The 18,448-nt window shown below is 39.6% G+C and overlaps 1 protein-coding gene across 3 annotated transcripts; it reads left to right on the top strand.

Moving 5' to 3' along the window:
- The first annotated feature begins 1,667 nt into the window (after positions 1 to 1,667).
- On the top strand, positions 1,668 to 17,488 carry Nmi (N-myc and STAT interactor). Of its 3 annotated transcripts, none has more exons than XM_048345488.1 (8): positions 1,668 to 1,947; positions 5,338 to 5,421; positions 5,739 to 5,834; positions 8,190 to 8,349; positions 11,794 to 11,900; positions 11,986 to 12,172; positions 14,943 to 15,049; positions 16,507 to 17,488. In XM_048345488.1, the coding sequence occupies exons 2-8, from the start codon at positions 5,344 to 5,346 to the stop codon at positions 16,687 to 16,689; spliced, it is 918 nt and encodes a 305-aa protein (XP_048201445.1). In that variant the 5' UTR covers positions 1,668 to 1,947; positions 5,338 to 5,343; the 3' UTR covers positions 16,690 to 17,488. The 3 variants fall into 3 exon arrangements, with proteins under 3 accessions (XP_048201445.1, XP_048201443.1, XP_048201444.1); XM_048345486.1 differs by having other exon boundaries at positions 1,668 to 1,927; positions 5,339 to 5,421; XM_048345487.1 differs by lacking the exon at positions 1,668 to 1,947 and adding an exon at positions 4,734 to 4,784 and having other exon boundaries at positions 5,339 to 5,421.
- The last annotated feature ends 960 nt before the right edge of the window (positions 17,489 to 18,448 follow it).

An 18,448-nucleotide genomic window follows, 5' to 3' on the forward strand; every position in this document is an offset into this window, starting at 1 on the left:
GTGCTAGACTGCCAGTGGTGAACAGAACAAGCTGAGTGAGAGTGTGAGGTCCCTGAGTTCTGAATTCAAGCCCTGGTAATAAAAAATAAAAAGAAGAAAGGAAGTAAAGAAGGAAGGGAAGTAAGAGAAAAAATGACACTGAACTAAATAACTTATAGAGTTATCAAAATTATAACATTTGAAGTTCTAACTGGCCTTGATTTGTGATTCTAGAATCAGATTCTGTTTTTTTTTTTTTTTTTTTCCAGTCCTGGGTCTTGAACTCAGGGTCTCAGCAATGTCCATGGCTACTTCTTGCTTAAGACTAGCACTCTGCCACTTGAGCCACAGTACCCCTTCTGGCTTTTTCTATATACATGGTGTTGAGGAATTGAACCCGGGGCTTCATGTATAAGAGGCAAACACTGTACCTCTAGGCGATATTCCCAGCCCCAGATTCTTATTAGTTAATATTATGAGGGATGTTGGTTTTATAGGCAAAAAAGGGTGGGGAACTTAAAAATTGGAACAACAACAACAAAAAATCCAGGTGGGTTCATTCAGTTACTTTTCTTGGAAAGGTTAAGGCAGAAAAGACTTAAAAAAAAATCAGGCTGTGAGTGCTGGTCTGTTTGGAGAATTGGCTATTTGCTTGCCTGATTTCTTGGTGTCTTGAAATTTCAGCATGAGCTACTAACTCTGTTTTGGTCTGAAACTGCTGAGCCTAATATAGGAGATCAGTTCAAACCAATGGACTCCTGGAAATCTTATTTATCAAATTCATGCTACCTCTAAAGTTCACATTACAACACATGGAGATGTGCTTTCTGATGGGGCTGATGAACAGGATAGTCTTAGTACTTCACACATGGTTTATTCACTTAGACAAGCCACTGTCAACTGAGTCTCATCAGTCTTTTTGCTAGAAATGACTTTTGCTTCTGTTACAGGCATGGGAAACAGTTTTCTTTGCCAAGGGTCATTTGGATATTTATAACATTATTCTGGGGCTGTACTAAATGATCAATGCAGGCAACTGATGGAGAATCTTGTCCTAGCTCAAATGATTTTGGAGGCTGGTTGATCTCCATCCCTTTACCATTACAAGGGTTACTATACACAACCACACAATAACATAACTTAGAACTTTAGACCTTGAAATAATTTCGATATATCTCCTTTCTCTCACTTCTATTAGGAAAGACATTCCTTGAAATAAGCCAGATGTTTTTATCTTCAGTGGAAAAGTTTACACCTAGTGAGCACTTGTTTATAATCTTCACAACAAAACAAAATATTTGAAAAATTTCACAGAACTTGGGTCATTGAAACCAAACCCAATAAATAGCACAGCTTTCCCAACTTTGTGCGTGGCCTTGGGGATGCTTGGAAAAGTTGATCATAAATGGGCTGTAAATGTTGTGCTCCAAGTGATGATGTTTGACACATTATGTTGAGAAGCAGGTAGGGGAAGAGAGATTCTGCTTTGAGCTTATGTGGCATATATGTATATGTACATCCATAGGTTTTATATATCACATACACAAATGTGGTTTTTAAAACCGGCCCTAAAATTAAGTGTTTTTAGAAATTTCAATAATGCTTTGTGGGGCTCCTTGGCTGCACCAAACCAAAATGTTTCCATCATCGTTTTGAAAATCGAAAGTGAAATGAGTTCTCAAGTTTTGTTTTGTTGGTGGCAAATCATCAGACACCTGGCTTGCCAGCCCAGCTAGTGCACAGGCTTGAAAGAAAAATCCACCGCTTGAGGGTTTCTTCTCTTTTGTTTTCTTCTTCCGGAAGGCACCCCGTTGTTAAGCACCCTAGGATCTTTCTCCGAGACGTTTTCACACAGGCACCCGAGACCAGGACGTCCTGCCCTGCCCGTGCACCCTCGGTGCCGCGGCTTCCGGGAGGGCGAGGCTGTCCCTGGGCGCTGCGCTCGCGGGTGAGTGGGGCGTCCCCTCGTCGGCTGGATTCCCCAGGCGTGGAGGGATGGGGGGCACGGGGAGTGGGGGGGGATCCGGGTCATTGAGGTCACGTGGTCCCAGCAGCGCACCTGTCTCCAGGGCCCTCACGTGGCGTTCTCTGTGCCTTGGGGGCTCCGGCTCATAGTCGCCAGTGTTTCATTTGGGGAAATTGAAACTTAACTTGATTTATGCCTCCTCATGGCTTCCCAGTGTCTCCAGAGAGAGTTCGTTCTTAGGAAAACAGATTTCTTAAGGGGATTATTCTCCGTGGCAGGCCCAGATTTCTGTAGTCTCGCCTCACTTTTCAGAATATGCAAGGTTTTGCTGGAAGCAGACACCCAAAGGAGAATACTATTAGTAACTGGAAATTATAGGAAGTCGTTATTTTGGTTCCAAATTCTGTACTCCCGTATTGAGTCCCAACACATAGGAAAAAAAAAAAAAAAAAAAAAAAAGGAACCTGTGTTAAAGTGTTGTTACCAAAAAGGGAGAAATAGAATATTTTCTCTACTATAAACTATAACCCTTACAGAAAAGTAAACCGATGGTAGCTGCTTCTGCATTTTCTGTTCTGTTTCTGCTCTTTTCATTTTTTCTGTCTATAAAACCAAGTTCTGCTCAGCTCATCAGAACCCCCACTCTATTTTATAGAATGAAATATTGTCTGATTCTAGAATCATAAAATAAAAAAAGATGGGATCTTGAAATTAAATTATCATAATTTTTCCCATTGATTCAAGTCTGGATAACACACATACATTCTATTTCCTTTCTTTGGTTGCTAGGCATGCTGCGTATAGGAAGATTTGATTTTCAAGACTAGGCACTACAGCTAGATCATTTGAGAACTAAGATGACAGTTTGTATTTTTTCTTTTAGCTTTAAAATAATTGCTATTATAAAGGTGATATACAAAGGGGTTACAGTTACACAAGTCAGATAGATTTGTACTTTAAAACATTTTAAATTAATTTTCAAATGTATTTAGCAGCTTAAACATGCACACAAACACACACAAGTGCACACATACATGCACATGGGCATGCATGCACCCCCCCGCCCCCTGTTTGTTTTTAGGTTTCTGTAGATGAGAAATCTTATCCAAGTCTCTCTGGGCTAAGGTCAAGTTGCTACTTTACTTTCTGGAAGCGCATAGGGTTTCTAGAATCTTCCCACCTTATTTAGCTTTGAAGTCAGTAATAAGGTACTTCTGGTCAATTTTCTGTCCTCACATCTCCTTCTTTCTCTTCTTTATTTCCCCCATTTTTCACTTTTAGGGACTCTCTTGATAATATTGAGCTTCCACAGCTAATTCAGGATAGTCTCTTTATTTTAGGCAGGTTGTTGAATAATAATAACCTGAATTTAATTGGTGGAATTCTCCTTTGCAGTATTATCTACTTTTTCATCAATTCTCAGGGCTGGGCCCTGGATATCTTTGAGGGGGCCATTATTCTGCTTACCACATGATTACATAAGAGGAAAATATTATCATACATCCCACTTACTGCAAGAAGGGAAATTCTTAGATGGCTGGATATGTCATAAGTTTTCTAGAAAGTATTTTATAATAAACAATTTATAATGAGAGCCTTTTATACAGCCAATAAGAGTATTAGCATTGTGGCAATAATTTTGGAAAGCACATAATGTTACTGCTTCTGCATTCTGGAAATGTAGTGAGGATTTCACATGAATATGATATGTGACATGAACAAACACTCAAGTATCCAGTGTCTTTTTGTTGTTGTTGTTTTTTGTGCCAGTACTAGTGTTTGAACTCAGGGCTCCAAGTTATTCTTTAGTTCAAGGCTGGTGTTCTACCACTTGAACCACACCTCTACATCAGCTTTTTGCTAGTTAATTGGAGATAAGGCTCTCTTGACTTTCCCCCCTTGGACTTTTCTACTCCATGTGGCTTTAAACTACAGTCCTCAGATCTCAGTCTGGAAATTTCTCCATCTTTCCTTGGCTTTCCTGAACTGGACACTTTTTATTTATTTAAAATAGAATTTTTTTCCAGGCTCCCATTGTACATGCCTGTAATCCTATCAAGTCTGGAGGCTGAGATCTGAGGACTACAGTTCCAAGTCATCCTGGGCAGGAAGGTCTGTGAGACTCTTATCTCCAAAAATAGCCACCAGAAAACAGGGAGCAGTGCTGTGGCTCAAAGTGGTAGAGCCCTAGCCTTGAGCAAAAAAAAAAAAAAAAAAGAGCTCACAGTCAGTGCCCAGGCTCTACTTCAAGCACCAGAACAGACAAGAAACAACAAGAACAACAAAAACAAAAAATATGTGTGTGTGTGTATGTATGTGTGTAGTTTTATTGTTATTATTAAGGTATTGTTCAGAGGCGTTACCATTTCATAGGTCAGGTAATGACCTTTTGGGACAATGTCACCCCTTCCTTCCCTTTCCCCCAGTTTTCCCCTCTTGTTCCTGCTTGCAAGTTGCATAGTTCATTTCCCACATATTGTATACTGAATAACATGATTATGTTTGTTCACCCTTCCTCCATTTCTGTGCACTGGATACTTTTTAAGGGGGACAGGGAGATTACATTGTGGAATGTGCCTCAATTTGAATTTGTCGAATGTTTTCTCATGCATAGGTTTAGATTATGCATCATTAGCCAGGATATCTGTGTTCTGTCCTATTATATGTGACTTTGATTTATCTTATTATTTACTTTGATTCACCATTTCTGGTTTTCTAGTGGTTAGAGATAATCATGGTCTTTCTTGCCCTGACTGGCTTTGAACCACCGGCCTTGGGCCTCAGATCTCAGCCTCCTGAGTAGCTAGGATCACAGGTGTGAGCCACAGGTGCCAGGCAGGTTACTGTGTTTTTTTGCTTGTATTTGTGTGTGTGTGTGTGTGTGTGTGTGTGTGTGTGTGTCTGTGCATGTGCTTTTTAATTGTCTGGTAGCAAAATCTTATTTCAGGCTTGTCTTGAATAATTTCTACTCCAGACCCAGAATCAGACATTGTTCAAGGAGCAGATGAGAAACTGGGTGTTAGGGCCTTTAAGCTTTATGAGAAGAATGAAAAGTTAAAAAACAAAAAAGAAGAAAAAAACCTTTGAAAAACGTTTGAGAGATCAAAATAATAGTCTTTAAAAATGGAGCATAATACTAAAAGTGGGATTTGAACTATAAGAAAATGGTAATAACAATTATTTACTGAATACTACTGTGTTTAAAGAATGTATATAACCATTTTACATGTTTATAGGTGTAAAACTTATTTAAAATTCAAATTTTGGATACATAATACTTTGATCATAGGAAAAAATTATTATGTTCCACAAAAGAGTAAGAGTGGTAAATTCTTTATTCTTGAATTTGTGCAAGTTTTCGATTTTAAAGTCTTTTCTTTTTTTAATAATTAGGGAATATGGATGCTAATGGACACAAAGAAGTTTGGGAAGATTATCAGCTGAATAAAGAGTTTATGAAAGATGAACAAAATAAGGTAAAAAGGAAATTAGAACACTGACCTAAGATTGGGAAGATGTGCATCTCAGTTCTTACTAGAGTGTAAAAATTCCTGGGACCTTGGTCATTGTAAAGGCAATGCCTTTTCCCATATAATGGAGCTATGAATTTGGTAGTGTTAGTAGAATTGGCAGTGATGATCTAGAATATTCAACAAATGCATTCTTAGTATGGGCATATTTATTATAGGGGCACCTTGCTCAGGATGGAGGAAATTTGACATCTTCAATTAATTTAGAAAAAAAGAGTTGATCAGTTATTTAGTTTTTCTGTACTATTTGATATTTCTTTTAGGGACTAATTGAAGAAATTCAAAGGGGAAATATGCAGCTACGTGAGGAGATCCAAAAACTTGAAGAAGAAATACAAGAGGCCACTAGAGACTTCCAAGTACTTTTGCTGTTTTTAAGTATCACATATTTATAGAATTACACTTTGTATGCACAGGGATTTAATTATTCATGACATTTCTAAGCATTATAATCTTTTATAGCATCACTATTTATAATAGGCTGAAATGTTCCTTCCTGGTAGAATGAATGAATAAATTGAGGTATAATTCTGCAGTTAAATACTACACAGCAATGAGAATGAACAAGCCATAACTATGCACAACAGCATGGATAAATCTCACAAAAATGATGCTAACCCAGTGAGGGTGAAGAGGGTATACTATTTGCTTCCATTTAAATAAAAACCCAAGTGAACAGGATTTAAGAAGTTAGAACAGCTGTGATCCTGGAGGCATATAAGGACTTGATGGGAAACCCAGAGCATTTCTAGGGTATTTTGTGTTCTGCCTATGTCTGGGTACCAGTCATGTAACTGTGTTAGCTCTGTAAAATTTCATCATGTTCTATACATAGGAGTCATGCACTTTTCTATCATTAATGTGTATTTTAATATAACTTACCAAACTCATAAGCTAAATTAATTACTAAATTAATAAAAATTATAAAGATAAAGTTGAGCCTAAGTGGCTCATATCTGTAATCCTAGCTACTTAGGGGGCTGAGATGTTAGGATCGTGGTTCAAAGCCAGCCTGGGCAAGAAAAGCCATGATACTCCAGTCATAAAATCCGGAAGTAGAGTTGTGACTCAAGTGTAAGAATGCTAGTCTTGAACACCAAAGCTCTGGGATAGTGCCCAAATCCTGAGTTTAAGCCCCAGGACCAGCATGCATGCACACACACACACACACACACACACACACACACACACACACGCATATGTGCACACATGAAAAGTTACAGAGATAAAGAAATTGGGTTATAATTCTGCATTTGAATACTACACAGTGTTCATTAGCACTATACTATGCTTTTGGATCACATACTTAGCCCTTCTCACAGAATCCCCTTCTTCCTCTCTTTATCCATGATGCTAACCTAAGCTAAATGAATGTCATAGTTTAAAAAAATTGGACATATTAAAATGTCTCCCAAACTTTCCTGTACTTGCATTAGACATAACTTGCAACCCTATTTCTTTTTAACAACCTTGATCACTAAAAATAAAACATTGTCACTTTTGTTTTTGTTGAAGTGGGAGATAGGATATTAAACAGCAGGAAGTGATCTTTCCTAAATTTAATAGATAGGTGACTTCTGGTAGGAGATTGTTCGATTCTGGCTACTTAGCACGCTGGGTCTTTGGAAAACAGCCAGCCTAGTTTCTACACTTTATAGAGGATCCACACCGAAATCCTTCTTAGCTTTCTCACTGTAACCCCAGAGAACTCTTGACTTCTCAGCTGTACAGTATATTTTTACATGGTTAGAAGGCACTCTGCCTTTTCTCAGACATTGCAACCTATTTCCAATTTAGCCTATGGTTACTAGAAATTCTACTGAAGTTGCATTACATATGTAAAATGGAGCTACCCTGGTGGCTTATTCCTTTTACTCTCAGGAAGCTGAGATTGGAAAAAACATGGTTTGAGGCTAGCCTGGGCAAAAAGTTCTCTAGATCCCATCTCAAGTAATGAAAGGCTGAATGTGGTAGCTTGTACCTGTCATCCCAATGACGCAGGGAGGAGTAAATAGCAAGATGGAGGTTGAAGGCAGCTGAACATAATGGAAAAATAACAAGAGTGAAACAGGGGTGGAGGGTTGGGTGTGTGCTGGCGACTCATTTCTGTAATCCTAGTTAATCAGGAGGCTGATAACTGGAGGAGTGAGATTTGAAATAAGCTCAGAAGAAAAGTTTGCTAGACTCCATCTTCAAAATAAACAAGTGAGGTATAATCACCTAAGTTGTAGAAATAGTTAAAAAGTTGAAAAGCAGGTGTTGAGGAATATGCAATTTAAATTTGATCAATTTATATAATTTAGGAGTCCTTCTTTGGGGATAAAATTATCTGAGTGTTATAAAGGTAAGTACAGTATATTCAGCTCTATATATTACACACTTTTTTGCCATATAATTAAACATACTAATGATTCCCTGATGAGATAGTGGGTGATTGGTTCAGTTATTCAAAAGATACTTATCTACATGAATGATGTTGGCTATATATCACTGAACAGTTTAAACAATGATTACAGAAAGTGAGAATTATATATTTATAATTTCATCTGTGAGAAATTGAAGGATCAGCATTTGATTAGTTACTGAGTAGTTGCACAGGAGATGCTGTTACTAAAGATATTCAATAAGACCACAACCAATTTTTTTTAAGTTCTAAAATTAGTCAAGAATGTATTCTTGTCTTGATTTTAATTAAATCTTTCTGTTTGAACTAGATTAAAGAGGATATTCCTAAAGCACAGGTGAAATTCACCTCAGTAGAGAAATCCAATAACAGCCAGTTTTTCAATGCCTCCTGTTCATTTCAAGTGAGTTCACAAATTTCCTATGTCCTACAGAGAGGACAGGCACTCATCACCTTTGAGGAAGAAAAAGGTATGACTTATCCTAAAAAAGTAGATCATGTTATCTTTGGAAAGCACTTGGACTGTCAAAGCCTTTTTCATAGATATTAGGCTACCATGCTACAATTTGTAATATTGTATTGTTTCTTCTCACCATTGTAGGTAGATATGATGTCCTCATTTTGCAGATGCAATAATTGTAAGACATTAAGTATGCAAATTTTTATATACTGTTAATTTCATGAAGCAATGATATGAAAGGATCAGTCACTCAAAGACGGATGTCTGTGTCTAAAATATAGGTGTTAGGATGCCCATTCCTAGGCTCCTTGTACATGTTTCCTAACTGGGAATGAGAAAAATACTGTTGTAAGGTAGAAGGCCACAGGTGTCAATATGTTCTCAGAGACATTATCTCATATTCATCCAACTCTACAAAGTCAAGAGGGTATGACAGATATTGTACATACTGTATAGTAATAAAAGGGATTCTAAAAATATGAAAGTGATTTGCTTGACATGTAACTATCGAATGGAAGAACTTGAGACTGAAAGAGTTGGGGTGGTGTGGGATGTTTGCAAAGTCTGAGATCATTTGGGCTCCTCTGCAAGGCTTTAGGAGGAAGATCTGGCTTTCAGCATCAGTCTTGCCTTATCCCACAAGTATAAGTTTGAATTCTTTATTCATGGCAGATTTTTTTTTGGTAACAGGCTTTGTGATAGTCCCTACTTCACAGGCTGCTTTGAGTATTTAAAGGAGAGATGAGGATAGACTATCACAGTTTCTGACATAATAAACAATATATGACAGCTGATATTTTTGCTACCTGTCAGAAATTTCCTATTTAAGGAAATGGAAGTTAAGATGACTGATTAGTCATCTGCCCAAGGTCCAGGAGTTAATAAATTGCTCAGCTGAGAGGCAAACCCTGAGCGCCATGTACTTTCTGCTGGATCAACATGCCACTAAACTTTAAGGCCACAAGCTCAGGCATCCATTCTGGTATTGTGAAGGCCTAGGAGGGGAACAGATGGCCTTTTCTTGACATCTACTCCATTATAGGGGCCTGGAACTAAATGGTAAGAGGAAGAGCCCAGAAGGTCAGTATATGCACAGATGAGGCCTACGCCCCATGTGCTTTCTCTCATCCTGAAGCCACCAGTCCAGCTGAGAGGGAAGAGAGGTGGCCCAGAACTGTGCTAGCAGAGGATGGTGGTAATGGTGGTGATGGTGGTTAGATGTTACTTGCAGACAGAAATGAGGATTTGGAAGCAAATCATTACATATAATCTACCTAGGGATGCTAAAATTCAGATTTTCTTCAGAAACAACTATGAAATTATATTTATCCTGTGTGTTGAGGTCCCAATCTCATGGGAAAACATTAGGCTTGCACACAAGTAAACAGAAGTTGGCTTTTGACCGTCAGAGTTATAAAAGTTGAGCCACAAATGGTCTCTCTCAGCTGCGTCAGATCACCAGATGTTGGGGGCTTGGGGGAAGAGAGGGGAAAAGGATCATCTGAGTATTACTTCATTGATGTTTTCTGTTACTGTTGTCTGTTGCCATTAGCAAAAATTAAAAAAAAATCCAAGTTCTAGAGTCACATTGTGGTGCAGAGTCTGAATTCCCACATGGCAACGCCCTGCCTTCTAGCGCTGCTTTGCTTCCTCCAGCTGTGGTGTGCTGACTGGTTGTCATAAACACATGTGGGGTTTATAAGACAGAAAGTGAACATCTCTTATCTTCACGATAAAGCAATCTCGGATAAGCAGCTCCATATGTCAACAGCTGAATTGCTATAAACTCATGTCACATAATTGAAAAGAAATATCTCATATTTATTTTAAACTGACTTTAGACTTTTAATTGTTTTTAGAATAATTATATTATTGAATATCTTTCATTGGTCTGGATAAATTAGAGTTGATAGACTTGTGATTGGCATAGCAAAGCCTTTCGACTATATTTATTTATTTTTGTGCTGGTCTTAGGGCTTGAACTCAGGGCCTGGCCACAGTCTCTGAGCTTTGTGCTCAAGTCTAGCACTCTACCACCTGAGCCACAGCTCCATTTCTGGCTTTTTGGTGGTTAATTGGAAACAAGGGTCTCAAGGATTTTTTCTGCCAGATGGGCTTTGAACCAAAATCCTAATATTTTAGCTTCCTTAGTAGATAAGGTTATATAGGCTTGACCATTAGCACTTGGTTTTAATGTTCTAATTTTTTGAGGTATTAGGGATTTGAATTCAGGACCCTGTGCTAGGTAGACAGGTGTTTTATCACTTGAGTTATGTCTCCAGCTCTTTCTGCTGCTTACTATTTTGAGATAGGGTGTTTCTTTCTGTTTGGACCATGATCTGCCGTCCAGATATATCTGAGATGACAGATGTGTGCCAGCATGGCCAGCTTCTTCTGTTAAAATGGAACTTTTAAAAATAATTTTTTTTTTTGCCAGTCCTGGGGACTTAACTCTGGGCCTGAGCACTGTCCCTGGCTTCTTTTTGCTCAAGGCTAGCACTCTACCACTTGAGCCACAGCGCCACTTCCGGCTTTTTCTATATATGCGGTGCTGAGGAATTGAACCCAGGGCTTCATTTATACGAGGCAAGCACTCTACCACTAGGCCATATTCTCAGCCCCAAGATGGAACTTTTTATGCTCCAGCTGGCTCACAAATTTGATCCTCTCAATATCCACCTTCCAAGCCAGAATATTCCCTAAATTCCTCACTCTGTTATGTAAGCCTATGTAGTCTTTAGTGTATATCCTTGGGAAGACAGCCAAAAATGAGTATACATTTCTGTGGTGCTAGGAGCAGAAAGGGGTGAAAAATGATAAGATTAAATAAAATTAATGTTAAAAATGATACAGGCTCATGGAGTTTTCCTAGCTTATTCATGGAGGAAAAATTTCTGGCTGAGCTTTAATGTCCTAAAGGAATTCACTGGCAGTACTGTCAACAGTGGAAAGGAAGGGTGTGTGGTTGAAAGAAGAGGAGTTAGACACTGGTGGCTCATTACTGTAATCCTAGCTTCTCAGGAGGCTGAGATCTGAGGATTCTGATTCATAGCCAGCCCAGAGAGGAAAGTCTGTGAGATTCTTATTTCTTATTAACTACTAAAAAGCCAGAGTGGAGCTGTGATTGAAATGGTAGAGCAGTAGCCTTGAGCACAAAAGTTCAGGGACAGTGTCCAGGCCCTCATTTCAAGCCCTAGGAGTGGTACATGCACACACATATACACAAGCACACGCACATACACACACACACACAGTCTGTCTCTGTCTTCACCATCTGTGTCTATCTTCTTTGTTGGCAAGAGGGTTAATACTTTGAAATCCCAAGAAAAAATGCTGGAATTTGGATCTTTGAAAATTTAAAATATTTAAACACTGAGAAAAATATGTTCTTAAAGCAACAGCATGAGAATTTCTCAAAATATTGGAAACTAATAATCCCCCAATTATTTTTCAGTTGCACAGAATGTGATTGAAATGGGAATACACTATGTGAAGATAGGGGATGTAAATTTGGAGGTCACAGCTCAGCAAGTTCCCCTGAGCACAGGAGTCAGATTCCAGGTAATAATTCTCAAAGCTGCTTGGAATTCAGTTGAACATGGGCAGTCTTCTTATCTGTCCTTCTGAATGTGACACCATTTCCTAGGTTCAGGTTGATGTTTCTAAAATGAAGATCAAAGTCACAGATATTCCTGATGAATTGCCTGAGGACCAGATGCGAGACAAGCTGGAGCTGAGCTTTTGCAAGTCCCGGCTTGGAGGAGGCGAGGTGGAGTGGGTGCACTATGATAAGCAGTCCCGCAGTGCTGTCATCGGCTTTGTGGAAGCTGGAGGTACTCACCCCTGAAAAAGTCAGCACTGCACCATCTTAACTACTTCTGCCTTTCAGAAAGCATTCATATTCTACTTCTTTTATTTGAGAATTGGTGTATGTGTGTGTGTGTGTGTGTGTGTGTGTGTGTGTGTTTGTGTGCATGCGCGCCAGTTCTGAAGCTTGAACTCAGGGCCTAGCCACTGTGCATGAGCTGCCTTGCTCAAGGCTAGTGCTCTACCACTTTGAGCCACAACTCTACTTCCAGTTTTTACTCATGATTGGGGTTAAGAGTCTGATGGACTTTCCTGCCCAGGCTGGCTTTGAAGTGTGATTCTCGGATCTCAACTTCCTGAATAGCTGGGATTACAGGTGTGAACCACAAGTGCCTGACATTTACAGTATTTTTGAAGGTTGTAGTAGGTAACTTTGGAAGAATATTTGGACTAATCACAACACACAAGAGGCAGGCACTGTGATTATAACCATTATATGGGAGTGGAAACTGAGGCACCAAGCAAGATATCCAAGGCCATGTAGGTAGTAGGCAGGAGAACCAGTACCCAGATGGAGCTAGTCCACTTAGAACCTGCACTCTAATTTGCAAAACTGTGATAAAATATTGTACCATAGTGAAATTGTACCATGTTAAACCATTCTAAGTATATGATTAAATGGCATTCAGGTATATGCACAGAATTGTGTGACCATCATCACTGTTTATCACTAGAACTTTTTCAGCATCTCATACTGAAACTGTGAATCCATTAAATAAGTTTCTCATATAAGTGGGATCATATAGTATTGCTCTCTTTTCTGTCTGGCTTTTTTCACTTACCGTGTTTTAAGGGTTCATTTGTGTTGTAGTATGTATCAGAATTCCTTCCTTCCTTCCTAACTTCCTTTTTCCTTTTGTGCTGGTACTGGTGCTATACTCTCACTTTGCTTTTTCCTCTCAAGGCTGGAGCTCTACCACTTGAGCCACACCTCCACGTGTGTGTGTGTGTGTGTGTGTGTGTGGTGTGTGTGTGTGTTAAATTGGAGGTAAGAGTCTCAGGGACTTTTATCCCTAGACTATCTTTAAATTGTGATCCTTAGATCTCAGCCTTCTGAGTAATTAAGATTGTACATGTAAACTACTGGTGCCCGGCCAGAACTTCATTTTTTAAAGGCTTAATACTATTCTGTTGTGCCACTGTGTGTGTGTGTGCGTGTGCATGCACGTGTTGTACATTTTGCTTATTTATTCATCTGATGGTGGGATTTGGGTTGGTTCTACCTTGGCTTTGTTATGAAAAGTGTTTTTGTCAGTGTCAGGGTGCATGTGCACTCATCTCCTTTGGATATGTAACTGGAAGAAGAAATGCCAGAACACATGGTAATTCTACATCAAACATGCTGAGGAATTGCCATATCCACTTTACATTCTTCCCAGCAATGCTCTAAGGTTCCATTTCTCTACATCCTCACTAAGGGCCTGCACTGCTAGCCATGAACCCCACTGCCAGTCCATCATGGATTAATGGGAGGAATTAAAAAGACATGTTCTCAAGAACTACTTCTGTTAAACCAGTTCAGTCTTCACATACTGCTTTTATACTCCAGGGAGGAAAAGGCTGCTATGAAAGGTTGCCTGTGGCTATGCCTGTGGCTCTAGCTACGAAAGAGGCTAAGATCAGAGGATCTTGGTTCAAAGCCACTTTGGGCAGGAAAGTCCATGCGCTCTTATCTTCAGTCAACTACTAAAAAGCTGAAAGCAGAGCTGTGGCTCAGTTGATAGAATATTAGCCTCTAGCAAACAAAAATGTCTAGATTCTTAAGTTCAAGCTCCAGGACTGGCACACACACACAAATAAAAATTAGGGAGTAGGAATGTGGCTTTGTGGTAGTATGCTTGCCTAGCATGCATGAAGCCCTGGGTTCCATTCCTCAGTACCACATAAACAGAAAAAGCCAGAAGTGGTCCTGTGGCTCAAGTGGTAGAGTGCTAGTGTTGAGCAAAAGACGTTTTGGGACAGTGTCCAGGCCCTGAGTTCAAACCTCCTCAACCTTACCACTTAATAAATATAATTACTTCAGTAACAGAAATAATGTAGCACCATTAAAACATCACTGTAATTATATATAGCTATATACCTATATGTTACATATTATATTATGGAACTATTATATATAGTTACATAATAACATATAATTATACATAATTGGGACTTGCATTTAGGGCCCTATGCTTGCTAGGCAAGCATTCTTTCACTTGAGGCATAGCTCTGGCTTTTATTGCTTCCAATTTTCAGATAAAATCTCTTTTTCTGCCACTGGCTTCAGACTGCTATCTTTTTATACACATCTCTCATGTAGCTGGGATTATGAGTGTGTACCACTATACTTTGCTAAAATACATTTATGTTTTATAACATATATGGTATTCTAGTTTCACTTTTGTTTATACAGTACTTCTTGAGAAACACGGAAGCCCTCTAGTGTTGCTAGAATGTGTGCAGAAGATCTTGTGTTCCCCGAAGCTCAGGATAGGTCTATCTGAGGACATCATCGCTCCCTGTGCAATGATTGGCTGCTGTGGGTAGTTTAAGACAAAAGGAACTGTATAAACGTCATGATTGTTTGGTCTTGTGTTTAAAATCATGGGCTCTGAAGTTTTCTATGTGGACTGTAGCATGTTTTAGAAATGAATCCCTCAGTTCAGTGTTTACTTTGATATTATCCTAATGGAAGGAAGTTTTAACTTTGGTTTATGATATTAAAGGAGAACTTTTCTTTTTGTTTACTTTTAGTGGTTGACAGAATTTTGAAAAAGAAAGACTATCCTCTTATTATAAATCAAAAGTGCCATAGAGTTACGGTGGCTTCATTCATAGAAAAGCACTTGAAAAAGTATCAGGTACTGTTCTTTCTTTCCTTTCATTTTTTAGGAACTCACTGTCCAAACCTAGCCCACAAAAAAATAAAGAAAAATTTCTGCCTGCTACAGCTTCAGACTTAGCAATGAGGAAGATCAAAGATGGTTTTTCCCCTGCCCCTTTGTGTCTCTCCCCAATCTCCCTTTCTGTGTGTCTTTCCCCAGTCTCTCCTTCTCTCTGTGTGTCATTTCTCAAAATTTCCCCCACTCTGTCTCTCTGTCTTTCTCTCTCTCTCTTTCTCTCTCTCTCTGTCTCTCTCTCTCCCCCTCTCCCCTCCCCCAATCCTGGGTTTTTAACTCTGGGCCTTGGCACTTGCTAAGCAAGTGCATTACCTTTTGAGCTATGCTCCCATCTCTTTTCACTTTAGTTATTTTTCAGATAAGGGTGTGGTTTATTTATTTATTTTTGCCTGAGCTGGTATTGGCTGTGAACTTTCTACCTATACTTCCTCTGTGGTTAGTATTATAGATGTGTACCAACATGCCCAGCTTGTTCTTGGAGATAGGGTCTTGCTACCCCCCCCCTTTTTTTTGGACTAGTGTCACATCTGATCCTATTGTTTCTCCTCCTCTTCTTCTTCGTCTTCTTCTTCTTCTTCTTCTTCTTCTTCTTCTTCTTCTTCTTCTTCTTCTTCTTCTTCTTCTTCTTCTTCTTCTTCTTCTTTTTTCCTGGGCCTTCGACTCAGGGTGTGAGCACTGTCCTTGGCTTCTTTTTGCTCAAGGCTAGCACTCTGCCACTTGAACCACAGAGCCACTTCTGGCTGTTTTCTATATATGTGGTGCTGGGGGATTGAACCCAGGGCTTCATGTATATGAGGCAAGCACTCTTTCCACTAGGCCATATTCCCAGTCCCGTTTCCTTCTTATAAGTAGCTGAGAGTATAGATGTGAGCCACCATGCTGGGCTTGTTCGTGGTCTCTCAACTTCCAACACTCATTTGGTCAGTAAACCTTGTCAGTTCTACCTGATTATTCTTTAACTGGTTACTCCTCTAGCTGCCCTGCTGTCCTCTGTCTTTGTAATAGTACCAGTTTCCTTGCTGAACCTCAGGTCTGCCTCTGATATTCTTTTGCTTGGAAATGTTTCTAAAGCTCCCTAAACATCTCTTCTAAAATAAAATCCGGGCTGGGGATATAGCCTAGTGGCAAGAGTGCCTGCCTCGGATACACGAGGCCCTAGGTTCGATTCCCCAGCACCACATATACAGAAAACGGCCAGAAGCGGCGCTGTGGCTCAAGTGGCAGAGTGCTAGCCTTGAGCGGGAAGAAGCCAGGGACAGTGCTCAGGCCCTGAGTCCAAGGCCCAGGACTGGCAAAAAAAAAAAAAAAATAAATAAATAAATAAATAAATAAAATCCAGATTATGCAAGTACAGCCTTTGAATGGGAAGTTCTGTAATTTTTAAAATTTCTTTCTGGTTGTCCTTTTCTCCTTCCTAGGTCTTTTCAGGAGTGTCTCGGAAGACGGTGCTTCTGACTGGACTGGAAGGCATTCAGATGGATGAAGAGATGGTGGAGGATTTAGTTAGCATCCACTTTCAGCGGGAGAAGAATGGAGGTGGAGAAGTAGATTTGGTGAAGTGCTCCTTAGCTCAGCCTTATGTAGCATATTTAGAAGAATAGACCAAAGGAATGATGAAAATGATTGCTTCTGACCCCATATCACTGCCAGGGGTGGAGAATCTTTTTCTTCAATGGTCATTTGATGTGTGTTGTTAGCTGCTATTGATGTTTATGTTGCTATGACAAAACCATCTAAACTTATTGATTTTCAAAAACTGCCTATAGTTGCTTTGATGAGGCAAGAACAAATGATTCTGTGGGTCTTAGCCTGTAAGCTGGACATTCCTTACCCCTGCAACATTGGACAGAAATGAATACCTTTCTCTTTAAAAAATGAAAACTTTAATTTTTTGTGATTGTGATTTTATTTTATTTTACTCTTTTTGAAAGATCTTGATACATATCTCAGGCTGGCCTCACATTTGTGACCCTTCAGATTTCAAAGTGCTGAGATTATAGAGGAGTACCAACACATCTGGCTTAAAACTTTCATTTTTATAGTGTCCATTCATTCCCAGACACAAGAATATATTTCTAAGTTTTCCAATTCCTCGTTTCTAACTCTGCTGCAGGCTTATACACATGTAAGTGTACAGTGTGGAAAAGGCTGTGGCGGGGTGAGATCCCTGACTTTTGAGATCAGCCTAAGTGATCCAGAAGTTACCAGCTGGTATTTGCTCATTCTGTCACGGTCCCCTTGGAAAATTCCATTTTGGTTCCATGCCCATCAATATATAGATTTGATATATAAGTTCTCCAAAAGGATTCAGTTATATTTAACCATGTAGGATGTCTGTAAACATTACCAGAGATTCAAAGACTGACAGAGCTATCCCCTGCCATCTTGTATAGGGTCTCACTGCACTGAGCCTGATATGCCGGCTTCTTGGAATTCTCATCAGCTGGAGTGCCAAAGGTCCTGTGCTTCCTTCTAAGTATCCTCTCTTTCTCTCTTGCATAAAAATAGTATAAGGAGGGCTGGGGATATAGCCTAGTGGCAAGAGTGCCTGCCTCGGATACACGAGGCCCTAGGTTCGATTCCCCAGCACCACATATGCAGAAAACGGCCAGAAGCGGCGCTGTGGCTCAAGTGGCAGAGTGCTAGCCTTGAGCGGGAAGAAGCCAGGGACAGTGCTCAAGCCCTGAGTCCAAGCCCAGGACTGGCCAAAAAACAAAAACAAAAACAAAAAAAAATAGTATAAGGAAACTTGCTAAAAAGCATTAAACACACACAAAAAAGGAAAAGAGTGGAAACACAGGAGTTAAGAAAGATTCAGGTGAAATTGATCAATGTATATTATATACATGATGTTAATAGCAAACAAATTTTTTCGTACAGTTTATCCTAGTAAAAATTTAAAAACGGTGTGTGTGTGTGTGTGTGTGTGTGTGTGTGTGTGTGTGTGTGTGTTGGCACTGAGTCTTGAACTCTGGGTCTGAGAGCTGAAAGCCCACTGTCTCTAAACTCTATTACTTGAGCCATAGTTCTGTTGCTGGCTTTTTGACTGTTAATTGGAGATAAGAGTCTCATGGACTTTTCTACCTGGTCTGGCTTTGAACCATTACCCTCAGAGCTAAGCCTCCTGAGTAGCTAGTATCCTGGTTACCCAGGACTCAAATTCATGAAAATTAAATCACCAGCACTTAATCAGGCTAGGAGTCTTTATTTAGCTGTGTACATCGTCTGCTCTCCACCATTGGGATGGTAAAGAACAGCACTGAGCCTCAGTAGTGTTGGTTTTTTTAAAAAAATTAAATTTTATTGACAAGGTGTTATGCAAAGGGGTACAGTTAACATAATAAGGCAGTGAGTACATTT

The sequence above is a fragment of the Perognathus longimembris genome, chromosome 4, assembly GCF_023159225.1.
Source record: "Perognathus longimembris pacificus isolate PPM17 chromosome 4, ASM2315922v1, whole genome shotgun sequence".
Lineage (NCBI taxonomy): Eukaryota > Metazoa > Chordata > Mammalia > Rodentia > Heteromyidae > Perognathus > Perognathus longimembris.

Excerpts from the sequence above, each read along its gene's own strand:
- Nmi (XM_048345488.1), top strand. The coding sequence starts at position 5,344 with ATGGATGCTAATGGACACAAAGAAGTTTGGGAAGATTATCAGCTGAAT. Across the intron at positions 11,901-11,985 it reads GCACAGGAGTCAGATTCCAG|GTTCAGGTTGATGTTTCTAA; the intron begins GTAATAATTCTC and ends ACCATTTCCTAG. Across the intron at positions 15,050-16,506 it reads AGCACTTGAAAAAGTATCAG|GTCTTTTCAGGAGTGTCTCG; the intron begins GTACTGTTCTTT and ends TCTCCTTCCTAG.